Source organism: Eulemur rufifrons, chromosome 7 (assembly GCF_041146395.1).
Source record: "Eulemur rufifrons isolate Redbay chromosome 7, OSU_ERuf_1, whole genome shotgun sequence".
Taxonomy (NCBI): domain Eukaryota; kingdom Metazoa; phylum Chordata; class Mammalia; order Primates; family Lemuridae; genus Eulemur; species Eulemur rufifrons.
In genome coordinates, this window is record NC_090989.1 from 143,829,170 (window position 1) to 143,848,602 (window position 19,433).

At 35.4% G+C, this 19,433-nt stretch overlaps 1 protein-coding gene across 11 annotated transcripts in view; it reads right to left on the bottom strand.

Annotated features, from left to right (window-relative positions):
• The window catches only part of LRRFIP2 (LRR binding FLII interacting protein 2), a 115,224-nt gene that overhangs the window by 44,639 nt on the left and 51,152 nt on the right, over positions 1 to 19,433 (bottom strand). Inside the window, exons 6-14 of one of the 11 annotated variants that reach the window (XM_069475509.1) lie at positions 16,761 to 16,817; positions 16,618 to 16,662; positions 9,385 to 9,426; positions 7,801 to 7,866; positions 6,121 to 6,195; positions 4,462 to 4,512; positions 4,336 to 4,380; positions 3,262 to 3,309; positions 2,733 to 2,789 (exon numbers count right to left, since the gene is read on the bottom strand). The exons of 7 other annotated variants lie outside the window; for them this stretch is intronic. In XM_069475509.1, coding sequence (XP_069331610.1) covers positions 2,733 to 2,789; positions 3,262 to 3,309; positions 4,336 to 4,380; positions 4,462 to 4,512; positions 6,121 to 6,195; positions 7,801 to 7,866; positions 9,385 to 9,426; positions 16,618 to 16,662; positions 16,761 to 16,817 — 486 coding nt within the window. The remainder of the gene's footprint in view (positions 1 to 2,732; positions 2,790 to 3,261; positions 3,310 to 4,335; positions 4,381 to 4,461; positions 4,513 to 6,120; positions 6,196 to 7,800; positions 7,867 to 9,384; positions 9,427 to 16,617; positions 16,663 to 16,760; positions 16,818 to 19,433) is intronic. 3 more of the 11 variants (XM_069475510.1, XM_069475511.1, XM_069475512.1) reach the window with 3 other exon arrangements.

Consider the following 19,433-nt stretch of genomic DNA (forward strand, 5'->3'; position numbering starts at 1 on the left):
AAAAGCACAAAGAATAAAGTAGAACCTTATCTTTTATTTAAGTTAAATTAAAGAAGGAGGGATGAGTAAACCAGCCAAAACCATTTAGGGATTTCATGCTTTTTAAAACTCCAGGCCCTTTGGGATCTCATCAGGGACCAATAAATATAGTTACTGTTTTAGTTTGGGAGAGAAAAATAAAAGAACATTTTAAAGTGAAAATAATATAAGTCAAAGACAGAATTTCCTACCAACAAGGGCACTGAAGTGATGATTCTTATTTTCCTTTATTCATTCCTATGCAACTAGTGGAGATGTTTTGAACATGGGGCAGTCTTCTTTCTGCTTCATCAGCCAAAGCCTAATCTTTGGTATGTGTAGTTTATCTCCATTCTGACATCACTAAGAAACCATTCTGGCATCACTAAGATAATAACAGTGAACCCAACTTGCAAATAAAATAGGATTTAGCCAGCCTACAAGGGCAAGGGTCTACAATTAATTGTAAATAAGAAGCAGAAAGCTCACTGGTACAGGTAATGTGAAAGACAGTATTAGCCAGACATGGTGGTGGGCGCCTGTCCTCCCTCCCAGCTACTTGGGAGGCTGAGCAGGGGAGAGGGGAGGATCACTTGAGCCCAGAAATTCAAATCTAGCCTGGGCAACATAGCAAGACTCCATCTCTTAAGAAAAAAAAAAAGAAAATATATTATCAAATTTTGTTTGCAAGGGTCCATCAGACTTGGGACATTAAAAATGCTACCACACCCAAGAACTGTCAAGTGGAATTTTATTACAGGGTGGGTTAAAAGTAAACTTCCTCCTTATGTGAAAAAAATGCCTTTAACTCCTTAAACATCCCTGTGCAATTTTTTGTTAAATATAGGAGTGGTGTTTTTGAGAAGTGCCGCTTGGAAATGGCAAAACTGAGCCAAATATGGACGTAAAAGAAAGGCCATATAGCTCACTTATTCTACTCCACAAAATAATCTTTGATGACCATCAAAAAACTGCTTTAACAATTCACAATTGCAAAGATGTGGAAACAATCCAAATGCCCATCAATTCATGAATGGATTAGTAAAATGTGGTATATGTATACCATGGAGTATTACTCAGCTATAAGAAATAATGGTGATATGGCATCTCTTTGGTTCTCCTGGAGAGAGTTGGAACCCATTCTATTAAGTGAAGTATCCCAAGAATGGAAAAATAAGCACCACATGTACTCACCAGCAAATCGGTTTCCCTGATCATCACCTAAGTGCACATTTGGGAATAACACCAATTGGGTATCAGACAGAAGTGGGGGCTGGGGGGAGGGGATGGGTGTATACCTACTTGATGAGTGTGATGTGCACTGTCTGGGGAATAGACACGCTTGAAGCTCTGACTGGGGGGAGATGGGGGTGGAGGGAGGGGATGGGTGTATACCTACTTGATGAGTGCGATGTGCACTGTCTAGGGAATGGACACGCTTGAAGCTCAGACTCGGGGGGGATGGGGGGCATGGACAATATATATAACCTGAACTTTTGTACCCCCATAATAAGCTGAAAAAAAAAATAAAATAAAAATAAAAAGCATCATAGTTCTTTAAAAAAAAAACAAAAAACTGTTTTAATAATTTCTCCAGTTTTGACACTGTCAAGGCCAACAAGGTAATTCCTAAAGTCATTGTTTGCCCTTGGGAATGTAAATTAGTACAGTCTTTTTGATGTGCAACATAGTAATATACAACATAATTGAAATGCATATGCTCTTTGACCCCATCATTTCATGATTTGCAATTTACCATGCAGATCTACTTATAAGCACACAAAAATATAGTTGGATAAGAGTATTCTGTAGTAGCAAAAATCTGACAACCTAAATGTCCATCAATAGGAGAATGGTTTTAAAAATGTATACTTACACACTAGTGGAATAATATATTGCCATTTAAAAGAATGTGCTGATATGGAACTATCTTCAAGAGGCATTAAGTGGAAAAAGTAAGGGACACAGCTTACTTGTTAAAGAAAATGTATTATTGTTGAAAAAAAGAATGAAATAAATCTCTATGTACCGATACGGAAACCTACTTTAAGCACAGAAAACATACTGAGGAGCAGTATGTATATGAACTCGTTTGTATTCAAAATAGACAGCACTGCTATATAAGAACAGAGGTTACATTTGGAGAATGGAAATGGGGAAGGAGAGGCCTGCGGTATGTTATTTTGGATTTCCTTTAACTAATATTGTTTTTATAAATTGAAAAAAAAATTGAATATTGCAGAAAGATTAGGTAATCATAATTGTCCCAGGTTTGTCTTCTCTATAAAAAATTTTTTAAGTTGGCTTATTTGTTTTCTTCTCCTCCTCCTCCACCGACAGAAAGAAGTGCTGGAAAGCAAGGGAAATGGTACAATGCAGGAAGATGGAAAGGAGAAACACAGGGTAGCCAACCCATACATTGAATTATCACCATTGAAAAGACAAGAAGTTTCACACAAATGACAAATATAAAAACTTACAAATTTCTTGTAGCACTCACTGCAGGCTTATGTAAGGAATTATGTACTACGTCACATTCATACAGAAATCATCAATTAGGACAAATTAGTGCTTGAGTTTGTGTAATAAGGGAACTACATAATCCATGCACAACAGAGTGAAACACACCACATCTTCAATATTCTAACCTGTGAGTACAGATTAATGAAACAATCAAAAGTTTCTTTAAAGCATGCAGAGACTAGAGAGCTCACCACGGGACTGCTTCGGGCTGAACTTGTTCTTGATGAGCAGTAACTGTACTCAGATGGCTATAAAGTTTCCAAGAAGAAAGGTTTTACAACAATGATCATCCCCTTTTTCTGCTGAGAATACATTAGTGACCCTGGACCTAACATGCCCCTGATTCCCAGGGTAAAGGTTTTAACTGCTACTCCTTGGTCAAGAACTCTACCTCACTCCTACCCTCAAGATCCACCAACCCCTGGCAGGAGGGAGAGAAGAGGAAGGGGATGCTCTGAGAAACTCTGCTTAGAACTTCTTCAAGAGGAACTAATGCATAAGAAAAGAGGTTTTTCTATGCATTCCCCTCAAACTTTAAGCCATGATTCCTAGCAGGCACTTTCTCACAGCTTGGGTGAGAGTCACAACTAGCTAACTGAATGAATGGATCACAGCTTGTAGAACAATCATAGGTCAGATTAAATGACTTTTTCTTTGTAAGTAAATTGTTCCCACCTACACTTTCCCCCTCCTTCACCACCTTCCCCTGTTCAGACTTACAGTTCGAGAACCATAAGGGTTATATGATCCACCACTGTACAATGATGCCTAAAGAACAAAGGAAATACCATTTATCTATTTAGCATCAAAATTGTTTTGAAAATGTCTAAACTTTTTTGCAGTACTCAGTGCCAAAACCATTTTGAAGAATGGCATAAGTGTATAGCCTCCCAAAGTAAAAACTCTGAAGGTGATAACATTCATTGGTGTGCTGTATCAGTCTCATCATAACTTCAATCTCACACTTCACTTAAAAAAAAAAAAAAAATTCCACTGGCAGAGCACAGTGGCTCATGCCTGTAATCCTAGCACTCTGGGAGGCCAAGGAGGGAGGATCATTTGAGCCCAGGAGTTTAAAGCTGCAGTGAGCTATAATGACATCACTGCACTCTACCCAGGGCAACAGAACAAAGCTCTGCCTCAAAAAAAAAAAAAAAAATTGCACCGGTTATAGTTTTTTCTTTCACCATGATGTTACAAAACTAGGTGAACTAACATTTATGAATTTATTCCCTCAAAAGAGGAAATAGAGCAGAAAAGGAAACTGAGGTACAGAGAGCATTTTGCCCACTACCACAATAAAATTAAGTTATAAAACCTCAGGGTCCCAGGCCACTAAACAGGCCACAACACAACAAACAACAGCTTAAAAACAAACAACTCACACATTACCTAGAACTATTGCTTTTGCTTTTCTAGTTAGCTTGCTTTACTAGACCCTAGTATTAATGAGGCCAAGACCATAGCTGTCCCAAAGAAAAATATGACATTTCTTGCATGAGCAGCCATATCACAAAAGTATGTGAGAGTGGTGGGACCCATGCAAATCTATTTTCTCTCTAAAAAACTGATTCTAAATAAGGACTACCAATAGCCAATAGTATCTACCTCTGTGAAGGGAATATGCTTATTTTTAATACCTTTAAGTTTTATATTTTAAGCAGAGGGCAGCACATTCTGCAGTAAAGCCATGAAACCTCGACTACTTTGGAGGAAAGCTGTCAAGCCACAGAGTTAGCGCCATGACAGTGACCTCCACCAGCAGTGCACACGCTGGAAGAGGAAAATACAAACCAGACTGGCACTTCTCAGCAGACCAGAATTTGCAGTAGGGGAGGCCTATGAAAAAAGCACATCATTAAACCCAAAGAAAAGCAACTGGTAGTTCAGAAGGCAACACATTCCTCAGAAAGTACTGACCCTGTTACTCTTAGATGTCGCCAGGGGATCACTGTACAGGGAAGAAGACTGCTAATAGACAAAAAATAAAACAAAATAAATAAGAAAAACAAAAACAAAGAATTGGTCTCACCAACGTGAAAGCAGAAGACTTAAGTTTATGGTTTTATACTCCACAATTCAATAGCAATTCCTGAATGTTAAGGCGGTTAAGAAACAAAACAAGAAAGAAAAACTTAAGTCATTAGAAATGTTTCTGAATAGCAACTGTAAGGGGTAAGAAAAATAACTGGGAATAGTTTTCTAAAAATGTGTTTATGTCCTATTGGTCTTTAAACATTATTGTTAGGATATGGAATGGCAAGCTAAGAAAACACTGAGGAAAAGAGGGCTATGGCACAGGGAGTGTGGCTGAAGGTGGCCACAACAGTCGTAGCTCCTGTGACATTTTCGGTGATTTCTTCACAGACTCCCAATGGGCTTAGACTGGTTATTGGGGAACCAGATAAATAAGCTTCAAGTTATCACTACAAACACTCTTTTCCACATAGACTAGAAAACTTTGTATTTCAAAATAAGCTATGGACAAAGTGCCTTAGTTTAATCAGAGAAATTGTACCAGACACAGTGAATCCATGCACTAAGGAGGGCACAGCACTTTTTTTAAAGGAATTAAATCTTCCTTTCCTGATGTCATCTGAGGACATAATTTTCAGTCCTTTTCCACCAAACCCTACCAGATATGAAAAAGAGTATTTAAGTTTTGTGTGCAGGTTTTGTGAAATGAATTATTTTAAATGTACTGTGTGCCATACATTTAATGTGTTTTAAATGAATGATGTGTAAGATGCCTTGAAAAAACAAGATATTCTAACATTAAACAAATAATTACATTTTTCTTGTCCCCTGTATAGTATAGATTTTCACATGGAAGCTTTTTAAAAGTATACCCACCATAAAGTATACAGAAACCTACAACTTATTTTGAAATGCATCAAAAAGTAAGATGAATTGATGGATGGAGGGATGAATAGACAGATATTCATGTGATAAAGGAAATATAATAAATTGCAAAATTTAAATGGTAGGTATATGTGTTTGCTATATAATTCTTTGAACTTTTTTGTATGTTTAAAAATTCTCATTAAAAAAACGGACGGCCAGGCACAATGACTCTTGCCTGTAATCCCAGCACTTTGGGAGGCGGAGGTGGGAGGATCACTTAAGGCCAGTAGTTCAAGACCAGCCTGGGCAACATAGTGAGACCTCTGTCTCTACAAAAAAAATTTTAAATTAGCCCGGTGTGGTGACACACACCTATAGTCCCAGCTACTCAGAGGCTGAGGTGGGGAGGACCACCTGAGCCCAGGAGTTCAAGGATGCAGTTAGTGATGATCACACCACTGCACTCAAGCCTGGGCGACAGAGCAAGACCCTGTCTCTAAAAACAAACAAACAAAAAAAAATTGGAAAAAAAAAATGGTACTCATCTACAAACCTGGTGATTTATTAGTTTCTGCTGTTTAAAGGCACTCACACAGACTACATGAATTAAGTCAGCAAAAACTAATATATACGTAACCATTTATAAATTAGTTATAACTAGTCAAAATGCAAAATAGGGGATTAGAAATGTGTTAAAGGTGAATAACACAAAAAGCCAAAAAACTTTAGACAAACCCGAGTGTAGTAGGCAGAGGTGGGTTTGCTATGTCTAAGACTGCTATAGTTTCTCTGGTCAAAATAGAGGCCACTCTGCAAAAGCAAAATTAAACACATTTTTTCTTAGGTTAAATGTTATTAACCTAACAACACACAAAGGCAAAATCTGAACAAACACAAAATCTGACATTGCCAAATCCCTTCTCCTCGAAAAAAAAGTCTTTAAATCATTAGATCATATTAAGTAAAAATCAAAGTAACAATCATTTCAAGTCCCTCAAAAAAGACTGGTATTAAAATTTAACTGTTTTCAAACCAAGTCATTACTAATTTTTTCACTTTAAAAACAAGACAGTAAACCCTCAGACAAAATGGAATGGAAATAATTGATTTACTTTTATGTCATGCTTAAGAATGTCCTTGAAAACACCAGGACAGAACAACTGAATAGTTATCACTTTTATAATCTATTTGGCAAAACCACAGAAATAATTAAAATAGTTACTATATTTGGTTCCAAACTTTTCATAGTCTCAGTATTTGTCAAAATAAACTGATCAAATTAAATTACCAAAAAGAGAAAGAGAATGCAATAAATATGGTTTGGTCTAAAATATCTATGGCATGTTCATTTTTAACACACTGCATAAAACAAACGATAATTTTACACACTGTAGTTCTCTGAGGCAGAGAAAATCATCTATAAAATTCCCTTTCCAACTTCTTTAACCATCTATTTTCCTCAAAGTTAAGCAAATTTAGGCAATCTCTGAACTTAAAGTCTCCTTCTCCACTGTTGACACGGCAGTCGGGGACACCCCTATGCCCACCCCAGCCCTACCACTCCTGGCCCTGCCTTCCTGCACCACTCCCCATTCATACCCTCAACTATAGCACCACGGCTCATCTCTCCCCAGAGATCCCAAAACCTCAACATCCAGGGCCTCTTATTATCTTCCTCTCCATTACATTCTCTGTTTCCTCCTCCCTTCTACCATCCAAAGGCTCCCAATCCTCACCTGACCCCTCTCATGGGAACCCTGAACTGGCTGGCAGCTTGGACTACACTTCCTTTGCCAGTACTATTGTAACCTCACAGGAAAGAGGTGTTCCTAGTGCACCATGTGAGCATTCTGTAGACATTTTTCCCCCACAGAAATGTCACTTAGCAAGGTGGCTAGAATAAAGAGCATATTAATTCTGTAGTTTAATTACATTATAGGTTGAAGAGATTTCTGTAAGCTAGCATGAGAACTCTGCCATTACATATTTATTGTTTCTATCAGAAAATGCATTTCAAGTTCACAAGAAACAAACTTTCAAAATGAAACCTATTTGTGAGTTTGGTACTGGCTATAATACCATAACTAAATCAGTTCAAACTTCTAAAATAAGGATGAGAATCTCACTAAACCTATTCTTGAGGTACATTTCAAAGGACAGTGCACAAATGAAAATACTTGTTAATGAGCTTCGTGTGATACCTTATTAACTTTAGCCCCTGGGATTAGTATATTTTAACTTGATATTAAATCTTATAAATGACAACAAAATTATTTTTAATAAAGTTCTGATAAATCATGTTTCAGCAAATTATCAAGTTTCAGTAATGGCTTAGGAGCACACCAAAGCAGTCATAATTCTTAAGTTCCCCAAAAGTAATCAATGAATTTTGATATGAGACACGACAGAACTAACCAGCAGGTCTTTACGAGAACCAGAAGACCTCTTCTTCATTCCAGAAGAGTGACTGTAAGAATGATTCTGGAAGTAAACATTTTAAGTTAACTTTAATGATCATAAGTGAAATTATAAAAATAATTTAATAAAATTCACCTTAAAATTATACAAAGGTTTATATAAGATGCAGAGTAGTTTACATGCAATCTATTTCCCACTTGTTAGTAAATGCTTTGCTGTATTTGACTATCTAAGATATATGGCCTCTCTATGCATTTGCACTCCCCACTCATGAACCCCCTAGACTGTGCCCCGCATCCAGCTCAGTGTCTGGCTAGCTAAAAAAAAAAAAAATGAATGAGACTTAGAGCCAAGCAGGATATCTGTAGGGACCTACATCCCACATCTCATTTGAGTCCCTCTCTCTTCTTTATAAAGGTATAGGTGACAAGAGAGTTCACCTCCTTCTATAGTCGTCCTTACCTAAAGGCCAAAAAGCAATACTTTGGATCAATCAAAACGGGACTGAGAGAACAAAGAACATGACATTGCATTGCCCCAGACAGTACTTTTAACCCAAGTTAGGGGACCCAGAGCATGTGCTGCTCAGGAGGAAAACAGGCACAATGGTATGGATTGCCCAGCATAGCAGCACCTTTACTAAATGGTCACCTTCTACAAGGGTCCTTTGAAGACAGGACTGTCTTAGTATCTAACTTCTCCGAGGAGTACAAAGCCAAGTGTATGGATTGGCGGGGTGGGGAGCGGATAAATGACAGCAATACTACTAAATAGGTCAGTTGGTAGACAAGAAACCCAATCTGGGTATGTGCTGCTTGCCTGAAATGAGGGGTTACTGCTAGAAATGCCCTACCTATCAATAGCCAAAGGCAATAGACTGTCTACTCTAGACAAACCATTTCACATATGTATAGCTAGATCCCAAATCAATGATTATAAACTCATTTTTCTTTTCTTGAATACACATTTTTCCTTTCATATATTACTCTCAACATTTTAAGAGATATCTATATAGTCTAGAAACTCAGGAAACCTACTAACATAGTATTAACCCAAGAATAACAAGCTATAAGTTAACTTCCTTGGTTAATACGACATACTATATCAAAATAAATCAAATCAAATCAAAATGCTTGACCATAACTGATGTCTTATATGTCATCTATCACTACTGGATGTTTGCTGTTTAGCAACATCACATCTGCTAGCTTGTGACACATCACATGAAACACAGTTGGGCCTATGCTACTGTAGTTCAGTTCTCTGTCAGAAACAGGTCTTTCAGGGCAATGAGTATGTGTTAGGTATTGGCTCAGCATTTTAAGAAAAAATGTTACTACCAATCTTGGTCCTCAATAGGGAAGAAAATACTTTTATCCACTCCTGAAATTCCTTTAGGAAAAAATTACTATTCAAATGATAAATTATGTCACAATTGTAAAACAATAGTTTTTGCTTTGTTAGTTAAACATTTTCCCTAAAAGATCATAAAAAAGTCATGCAAGTCATAAGCTATGATTAGCATAACAGGTGTTTATAAAGTAAAACTCCACATTAAACACACAGTCATGCACTACATACTAATGATGAAAGTCTTGATGATCTATCCTTGAGCACATCATACTGGATTTCAAGAAAACATGAAAGTTGATTTATTTCCAAATTCAGAAATGTGAGGAGAGAAAGAAGTAATATTTATAGTTATTAAAAAATGAGCACTATTTTAAAAGCAAAAAATTATTAAACATGAAAGCTAATACATTTGAATTAAAGACTATTAGTCCCTCTATTCATTCATAGTATAAATTATTGCTAACCGGTATGTGTATATAAACTGTATTTTTCTTTTTCTTTTAAATAAGATTCATAATCAGTAATGGTGATATGATTCAATCTGAGTATACTTTAGCACAAAACACCCTAAGGGAGCCTGTAAACACAAGAATTTAGGCATTCCTAGGTCAAAGATGCTTTACTTTTTATTGTGGTAACTGTTGCCATCATTTCCCATTCTGTGAAAAATGACAAAAGCAAGGAATGGACAGGCAATAAGGCAGGAGCACTTAAGTGACACAATCAAGCTTACGAAAAAGAACTGCAGCATCAAAATAGGAAGAGTTCCCTTGGATCTGCTTGTGGACAAACACCTGAAAAACGTCCTTCCTTAAGAAAATGCTGAACAAAATGAGAGTTTTAGAGCAAAGTATGGAATGCAAAGTATATACACAAGCATGACATTAAATATAACTCAAAGAAAAATATACCAAATACATGGTAAGAACAGAAAACTCACATTTCATATAGAATCCTTTAAAAATTAATATGTGTAATACCATATTTCAAATCCAAGAAAATATTAATAAATTAAACAGTATTAATAACTATGTAGATTTTTTTTGGTTTCTTAATATTATTTCTTAAGCATTCCAGCTTCATTTTTAAAGCTATTTTACCCTGAAAGTCAATATGTAGAACAAATAAAAGCAATGAACAAGTTCTTCATGTAGTTAAATACTGTGTTCAGCAAAAATATCTTTCTTTTATAATTCTTACATTCATTTAGGATTTTAGGGAATGCTACTCAAAAACTCAATTTAAAGTAACATTTTCCTAAGTAACATTTGCAAGTCATTAGTGGTTCATGAAATCAATTTGGCAGGTTCAAATAGCTTCTTTTAATGAAATAGAAGAAAAAATATTAGAAGGTGTTATGCACAATAACAGTAAATATTATCCTGTGAAACTTTTGTTTCAATAATGTTTTACACACTTATACATACAAACACACATACACAGATCTGCATGTGTATATTGATTCATGGCATAAAATGTATTTGTTGTACAGATCACAATTTTTAAAAACTTAAAATATATTAGAAGACCAAATTATATAATCTAGTTCTAATAAGGCATTAAAATAATAGCCCATCCCTTCATGTCTAATGAGATGGTCATTTACAAAAGATGCTGCAGAAACCTCAGAAAATATATATTTCATAGGTATAAGGCAAAGTGGTACAATTTTACCACTGATATAAATTCACTGAAAATGTTATTGTAGTAGATACCAAAAACTATTAGATCAAAATATCTGCATTTGCATACTTTTCTTATACTAAGTATGAAATGTCCGATTTCTGTAAGTACTAAGTTTGACAGCTGATATCGCTGACATTTCACTTTGATACTTCTTATTTTATTTTTATTGTGAAGGTATGTCCTCAGTCTTTCAAGCACACATTTTGGCTTGGGATTATCTTTCAAAAATTTTTGAGAGCACTTTTTGTGAAACCATGGATAAGTCAAAAATTCCTGTTATTTTCAAATATGAGTTCCATCATGGAACCAATATAGTGCAGACAGCTCAAAATATCAACGAAGTGTTCAGGAAGTATGTGGCTAATGAATGCACAGTACATCGATAATTGGAGAAGTTCCATTCTGGTGATTTTCATCTTGAAAATGAGTCACATGGGCAACCTGAGACCAAGATGGATAATGATGAGCTGAAAGCTGTAGTGGAAGCGAATCCATCTCAACCTACATGTCAATTAGCAAGATTTGACATTGCTATTCCAAAACTATGGGACCATTTGAAACAAATGGGCAAGGTAAAGAAGCTGGATAAATGGGTTCTGCATGATTTAAACTAGCATCAGAAGAGAAATCTTCTTGAAGCTTGCCTTTCTTTTCTGCCACAACATAAAAGCGAACCATTTCTACACCGTATTGTTATGTGTGATGAAAAATGGATTCTTCTGACAATTGCAAGCATTCAGCACAATGGATGGATAAAGATGAAGTGCCGAAACACAGTCCAAAACCGAGTATTTATCCAAAAAAGCTAATGGTGTCTGTTTGTTGGTCCAGCACTGGTGTTAACCCACGACAGCTTCATGAAACCTGGTCAGTCAATTACAGCGGATACCTACTACAACCAGCTGGAAGAAATGGTGACAATGCTTGCGATTAAGCAGCCGAGATTGGTCAATAGAGACAGGCCAATTCTCATGCAAGACAACACTCAACCACATGTCACACAAACAATGCTTCTTAAACCACAGAAGCTGGACATGGAAACTCTGTCAGCCACTGTATTCACCAGACCTTGCACCAATTGACTACCACTTCTTCCAGGCTTTGGACTACTCGCAAGGAAAAATATTTGATTTTCAACAAGCTATGGAAAATGCCTTTGGCGATTTCATCGCCACTCACTCTCCAGGCTTCTTCACTGCTGGCATAAGCAAGCTACTGTTAAGATGCCAAAACTATGTCGATCGTTTAGGCGCATACTTTGATTAACTGTAACGCTTTTTGTTTGAGATATAATAAACTATACTTTTGATTCAAAATCGCACATTTCATACTTAATGACCTAATATTATCCTGATGCTAACAGAAAAAGCAAGCAATAGTGTTACTATTGCATATGTAACAAAATCTTGCTACAAAATCTTCTGAAATGCATAACAGTACACATTTGGTAAATAACGTGTAATGATAAAATGTCACTCTCTGATAAGGGACATCCCCCTAAAAATAAAGTTCTTTCTCTATAAAAATTCCGTTTACTTCTTTTCTCAATTAACAAATATCTCTTTTGTTAAAAAAAAAAAAAAAAGGGGGGGGGGTGGGGGGAAACAGCGCAGTGGCCATGCCTGTAATCTCAGCACTTCAGGAAGCAGAGGCAGGAGGATCAATTGATGCCAGGAGTTTGAAGTTGCAGTGAACTATGATGACACTATTGTACTCTCTCTAGCACAGGCAACAGAGTGAGACCCTGTCTCCAAAAAAAAAAAAAAAAAAAAAACCCAGGACCAAAAGACATATTATTTAAGTCACACACTCTGGTACATAAACTATTCAATCCTCCTAAACAGATAAGGTCACTGAAGAAGAGTAGTCACGTCGTCTCATTCTCTCTGTAGCACCGATGGCATTTTACATAGGCAAAGCATTTAAAAAGCTAAATTGAAAGAATCCCTTTTCCAAAACATAACGCAGATTCAGCTGGTTTAAAAGATTGTTGTGGCCAGACGAGGTGGCTCACGCCTGTAATTCTAGCACTCCGGGAGGCCGAGGCAGGAGGATCGCTCGAGGTCAGGAGTTTGAGACCAGCCTGAGCAAGAGTGAGACACTGTCTCTACTAAAAATAGAAAGAAATTAGCTAGACAACTAAAAATACATACAGAAAAAATTAGCCAGGCATGGTGGCACATGCCTGTAGTCCCAGCTACTCGAGAGGCTGAGGCAGAAGGATTGTTTGAGCCCAGGAGTTTGAGGTTGCTGTGAGCTAGGCTGACACCACGGCACTCTAGCCCAGGCAACAGAGCCAGACTCTTTCTCAAAAAAAAAAAAAAAAAAAAAAGATTGTTGTATCTACCTGGTGGGGCAATCCACAATTTGGACAAACCAATTACTATGAGAACAACTAGGCAACAAAAAGAACCCTGCTAATAAGGGAAAGTTAGTATTTATGTTGTTTTAAAAAAAGGATTCATCAAAGGAGGAAAAATTAAATATATTAAGGGCTCAGTTTACATTTCCAAATATGATATTATAGTATTTTTTTTTAATTTTTTCAACTATCAGACAAATATACCTGAAAAATTTTCATTCGGAAACAAAATAGAAAGTACATACAGCAAAAAGGTTATAGAAACAAAGTTCAGCAAGTGTCAATTTCTGTTAGCAGGTACCTATTACTCAAACCCCCGGGACACTGAAAGTCAATAGTGAATGTATAACACTAACACCACACATTTTTCTGGCCTACACATCACAGTGCCTTTCCTTTTGGGTGTACTGGCTCTGTGCCAAAGTATCCCAGTTAGAACTTTCGATGGGTTCTTCAATGGAATTAAACAGTGTAATAGTAAATGAAAAAACAAATTGCAATCATATTTTTAGAATTAAATCCATTAAAATCATACCAAGGCCACTGACGTATAAATAGGAACTGAATGCATATAACAGTAAAAATCTCCACTGATCTGAAATGGCAATGTATTCCCTACTGCTGTGATTCAAGATAACCTCATTTTCTAATTTTGGATGTCCACCTTATTGTCTCCTTATATTTCAATATATAAAGCAATGACCAAGTATTTTGTAAGATTTTTTTAAGGCAGCCACTGATGTTCTACACTATTAATGATTTAATTATTACACATAACTAACAGATAGACTGTTTCGATCTAAGCTCATAGCTTTAATTTAATCCTCCCTCCCCCAGCCCTACCATTCAGTCTTGAATTACCTTTGCTCTTTTTATTTTTATACAGAATGTCTATAGCATTGACAACAATGTTCCCAGCCCAAATAGCTTCTGCCAAACCACCTTTCAAAAAGGTAGCTGGAAAGTTAATTGGGCAAAAGGAAAGTCCTAAGTCCTAAGAATGCAGCATAAGACTATAAATACATACACCTCACATCCAGGCACTGCTAATATTCATACATCAAATACTAGGTTCAAACAGTATTAAACTTTTTAATACATGGCATATAAAGTTTTTTAAATAACTGGCCAAGAAATACCATAACCTCAAAATTATATAGCAAACCACAAGAAAATTTAGGCCATCACACTTATTTTTACCGAGGAGAAAAGTTGTCTAACATATTCAGCTTAATGGAGATGGTAAAGTTATTTTTAAAAGCAAATAATATAATTAAAACTTAGAACTCCCAATATTATCTTGTTAAAACCAAACAGGAAAACATACGTCTCAATTATATTTCTTTTTAAATGATATTATTAGTGAGTTTTCAGACTTATTTTCAGGAAAGTCTAAACATTTAAACTATGTTGGTGTACATTCACAGATAATAAAGTACCAGAATCTCTTCTAGGGTGTAGAATTTTTATTAATCTTGAATTTCACACACTGACTTTTAAAAATACTGGGAGCTACTCTTTGACAAGGAGATATGGAAAAAATATATTGGGAGCTTTATTCTATCCCACAGTAACAAATTTTCAAAATTAACATAATGAAATAAAATTCTGGAAAGTTATAATTATATCTTAAATGTGTTTAATGATACAACTGCCATAAAAAGAAAATCAGCATGATTATTTTATAGACACTCCGGGGATATAATTCCTTATCAGTTTAATTGCAGATTTCTATTTGTTTGTTCGCAGATTTGTTTTAAAGGCCCCCAAATTAGTTCAAATTTAGTTGGTTTTACCTTTAAGTTAAACTAATATATAATCAAGTTCCCCTAAGGTCATATACAAATTTATAAATAACTAGCTTAATAACAACTGTGTGAAAACTCACACTATGAAGATTTTAATGGAAAGCAAAGGAAAAAGCCATAAGTTAAAAACAAGAAGGGAATTATTTTTACAGCCTTTGACATTCAACTTGGAAGCTTTTATTTACTAACTCCCTATATGATTCTTTTCAAAATATTTAAAGAGAAAAAACAAAGTGTTATATCTCTAAGGAGAAGCATAATGAATTTCTTACTAAATTTTTCTTCTGTAAAATCATTTTTAAGCTGCCAATTATCTTAGATTTCTATAAATATTCATTAAGATTTTTAAAAATCTTGGGTTTTGTGACTAGACCAGGCATGGTGGTGGCTCATGCCTATAATCTCAGCACTTTGGGAGGCTAAGGATCATTTGAGCCCAGAAGTTTGGGACCAGCCTGGGCAACACAGCAAGACCCCATCATTATAAAAATTAAAATTAAAAAATTGCCAAGTATGGTGGCATTCACCTGTAGTCCTAGCTCCTGGGAAGACTGAGGTAGGAAGACTGCTTAAGCCCGGGAGTTCAGGACTGCAATGAGCTATGACTGTACCATTGTACCCAGCCTGGGCAACAAAATAAAATAAGACCCTGTCTCTAAAAAAGAATAATGTTTTGTGACTAAAATATTTATGATTCAAAAGTTAGTTTACTAACTTACTCCAAAAAGACAGTAGATTACGTTCACCAACAAGAAAAATAACCAGCATGAAAGACTATTTATGAATGCAAACATGTCAATAACTATAATAGTATGTCAGAACACACTCAGTTTATCATAGTGTATTTTTATACATTATACAAGGTAGAAAGAAAATTAGAGTTAGGGAAAACCCACAAATATAGACCTTAACATGATAAAAATCTCACTGATAAAAATATAGATGTAAGCATATATACAGCATTATCCATGTACAAATTAAAAGCACTGCTTTAAGACTTAAAGCAAATTCTTTGAGAGATCAGGGCCTCGGCACAATATGCAGGTCTTTAAGGAGCAACTTCTCATTTATCTTGACTTACAACAATCCTCACGAGAAAACCTCAGATATTCTATAAAATATTATTCAAAATGTTGAAGCACAATAATTCCTATACATATACAGGGAATTTTTCAAATCAATAGCTTAATTTTTCCATGTAATAAAATTATAATTAGGCACCCAACCACCAAAGCTGTTTTGCACTTAGTAGTCATTTTTTAAAGATAGGAAAGAAGAAAAACCTGAAAGTTAGAACCAAACAAATGTTATTCTATAAAATCAATCTTATTATTTTGTGATACTTTTCCAAAATCAAATCCTATAGAAAAAGAGAATAGGTACGTTAATAGATTAAAATATTCATGATTTTAGAATTGATTTACTCATAGCAATAATTTGAGAGAAAGCATCATTTTTCAATGAAAGGACTTTGCCAATAGTTACTACTTTTTTTAAAAAAGGCAAAGGAAAATATGAACATTATTAGATTGTTTAGGCAATGATGTTGAAGAAAGCTCCCACATAAGCTTTGCTACTATGGTGTAAACAACTTAAAATACCAACCCTGTGACTGCCAAGACTTCGAATGGACAATGCATCCTCAACTCCCTGATAAAAATAAAAACAAACATAGTAAAAGTTTGTGAGTGACTACATTAAGTTAATGAAGAAAACTATTAGGGGCAAGTTTGTAGGTTATTACAAACCAGATAAGGACGATGATGACTGGACCGGTGGGAATACCTGGCCCTTTCCGAATCTTCCTGGGAAAGGAAAAGGAGAAAGTATGTGGAGAGTTAATCACTGCACAGATAGTTTATCAGAACAACTGAGTAAAGATCAGTCAGTTAACAGCTCAGCAACACTTCCTTAGGGAGCAGTTAGGTTTAGACAACTTTGCTTTGCGGCAACCACATTCTTTGGTTAGAAAGAAACATAAATAATCTTGGTAATGTTTTTGTTTTATCAAGTATATGTATGTCTGACCATTTGTAGGATGTAATCTATATATGACCAAGGGAGCTCAATATACCAGGATAAAAATATGCAAGTATACTTAACAAAGAGAAGTTGAGTTCAGCATTAAAAATAGACATACATCTACTTTTTCATTGTGAATGTTAAGTTTATGTGGGCAGAAAGAAATGTTTACTTTATCACAGATGTATTTTAAGAAGACACTATATTGCTTTAAAAATACCTAGGTTATGATTTTGTGCTCATTGTAAAGATTTCTTTTTGTTTCCTTTCACCAACTAGAAAAAAACTAAGTGCAAGATCATCTAATTTTGTCCAATTAACTAGACCCTGAGTATGTGTTGTTAGTAAGAAAAACTACCTATGCTTAGAAGATATTACATAAAGTTGGTAAAGTTATTTCAAGAGTCATGCCTTAAGCAGATTTAAAACAAACAAACAAACAAACAAACAAAAAGAATCCATAGCAGAACAACTGACTAAATTAAATGCAATTCTAAACTTTTCCACATTCAGCTATTAGCAATGGAGCATTAAGGCTTGAGTCATGTGAAATCAAATGGTTAGACCCTAGAACCTAATCACCTGAAACAGGAAGGAATTTCTGATCTTTTAGAATTTTAGAGTCTAAGGTGTTAAGGTAATTTGCACTAACTAAAAATCTACACACAACTGTCCAACTGGGCTCACAACTTATCAACACTATCTTTTCCAAAATGAATCAATCAATGCCTCACCACTCCATGGCAATCCAGCATGATCATTATGCCAGCAGAACAAAGAGATGTGGCTATGGCTGACTATACATTTCAAAACAGAAACAGTAATTCAACTGAAACACCATGGTTTAATCCCTTATTTTGGTCACGATTTTTGAGGATAATTCCAAAAAAATCCTGGCTGACATCTGTTGCATACACAATGCATTTGATCAAATCTGTTCTGAATTCTGTTTATAAGCACCACTATGATTCAATTTCCAATCAGGTGTTCGGATCTTTAGGAATTCATCACTGATTTACATTTTTTGTTATGCAACAAACACATGCAGTCTGCAAGAAACCAAGCAAATTTCTTCCCTTACTTTATCAGGTGATACCACAAAAGTTTTGGGGGCATGTGCATTAGCCCAGCAATGTGGGTACAGCGGTAATCAGTTTTAGGCTAGTTAGCTTGTTTAGTTTAAAAATCCTTGCACTTGCGGAGGGAGAGGGGACAAGCGCAATATATATAACCTAAACGTTTCCACCCCCATAATAGGCTGAAATAAAATCTAAAAAAAAAAAAAAAAAAAAAGCCTTATACTAAAGAGGTGAGTTAATTTTACATGCCCCTCCCAGTATTATTTGGGATACCAGGGTGAAATACATGGTTTAATGTCCAACTTTCCCTTTATTCTACCCTTTCTTTTTATTTCACCTACCACACAAGAGCACTTTTTAAAAAATCATCTAAAGAGCACATCCTATCAAAGATGCAGCAAAAGACAGAAGAATTCATATTTATTTTCAATTTTGCCAATTATGAAAACAATTCTAAATTAAAATACCATATTAAGTTTTAATCTATAGTACTTCTATATTTAAACAGCTTTTCATTTTAGCTCTATTTGAAAATTTGGCCTAAAAGACTTCAGGAAACTACAGAGTAAAATAGAAACCCCATATAAGCCACTTAATTTAGACAGAGAATATAGTTTATAGTCATAAACTCTACCTTAAGTAAGTCCTGTGCAGTAGAACTTCGTGACAATGGAAATGTTCTATATTTGTACTGTCTAATATGGTAGCCACTAGCCACATGTGACTATTGAGCAGCTGAAATGCTGGAAGTACAACTGAGAAACTAAATTTTAAATTTTATTTTAGTCAATTTAAGTTTAATTATCTATACATGGCTAGTGGCTACCGTACTGGACAGCAGCCTCTCTAAATCTATCTGACAAATATACGTTTAGGTAAACAGTAAGGCAAGCTCGAAGCAAATTTTAATTACACCAAAAACACTCCAAATATGTATGCTACTAAGAGTCTGCCAAATAGCACCATTCTTGTATAGAAATGCAAAACATATGAGTAGTTATGAATTACTCTTCCTACCTCAAATATGTTTGCATAGTGGCAAATGTGAGAGGAAACAAAAGGAAACCCTTGCATACAAGACCCTGGTAGCAACTCTACAATTATCTTTAAGAGATAGAAGGGTCCTTAGAGATCATCTCTGATCCCTTCATTTTACAGTAAAGAAAGTTGCAACACAGAAGGATTAAGTAAGAATCTACAAGGTCATAAAGCTGGGACCAGCATTCAGACCTTCTGACTCACCAGACCACTGAACCATAAAGATAACATCCTACACTGGCTAAATCTCCACTAATTACATAGAAAAAAACCAAGAAGAAA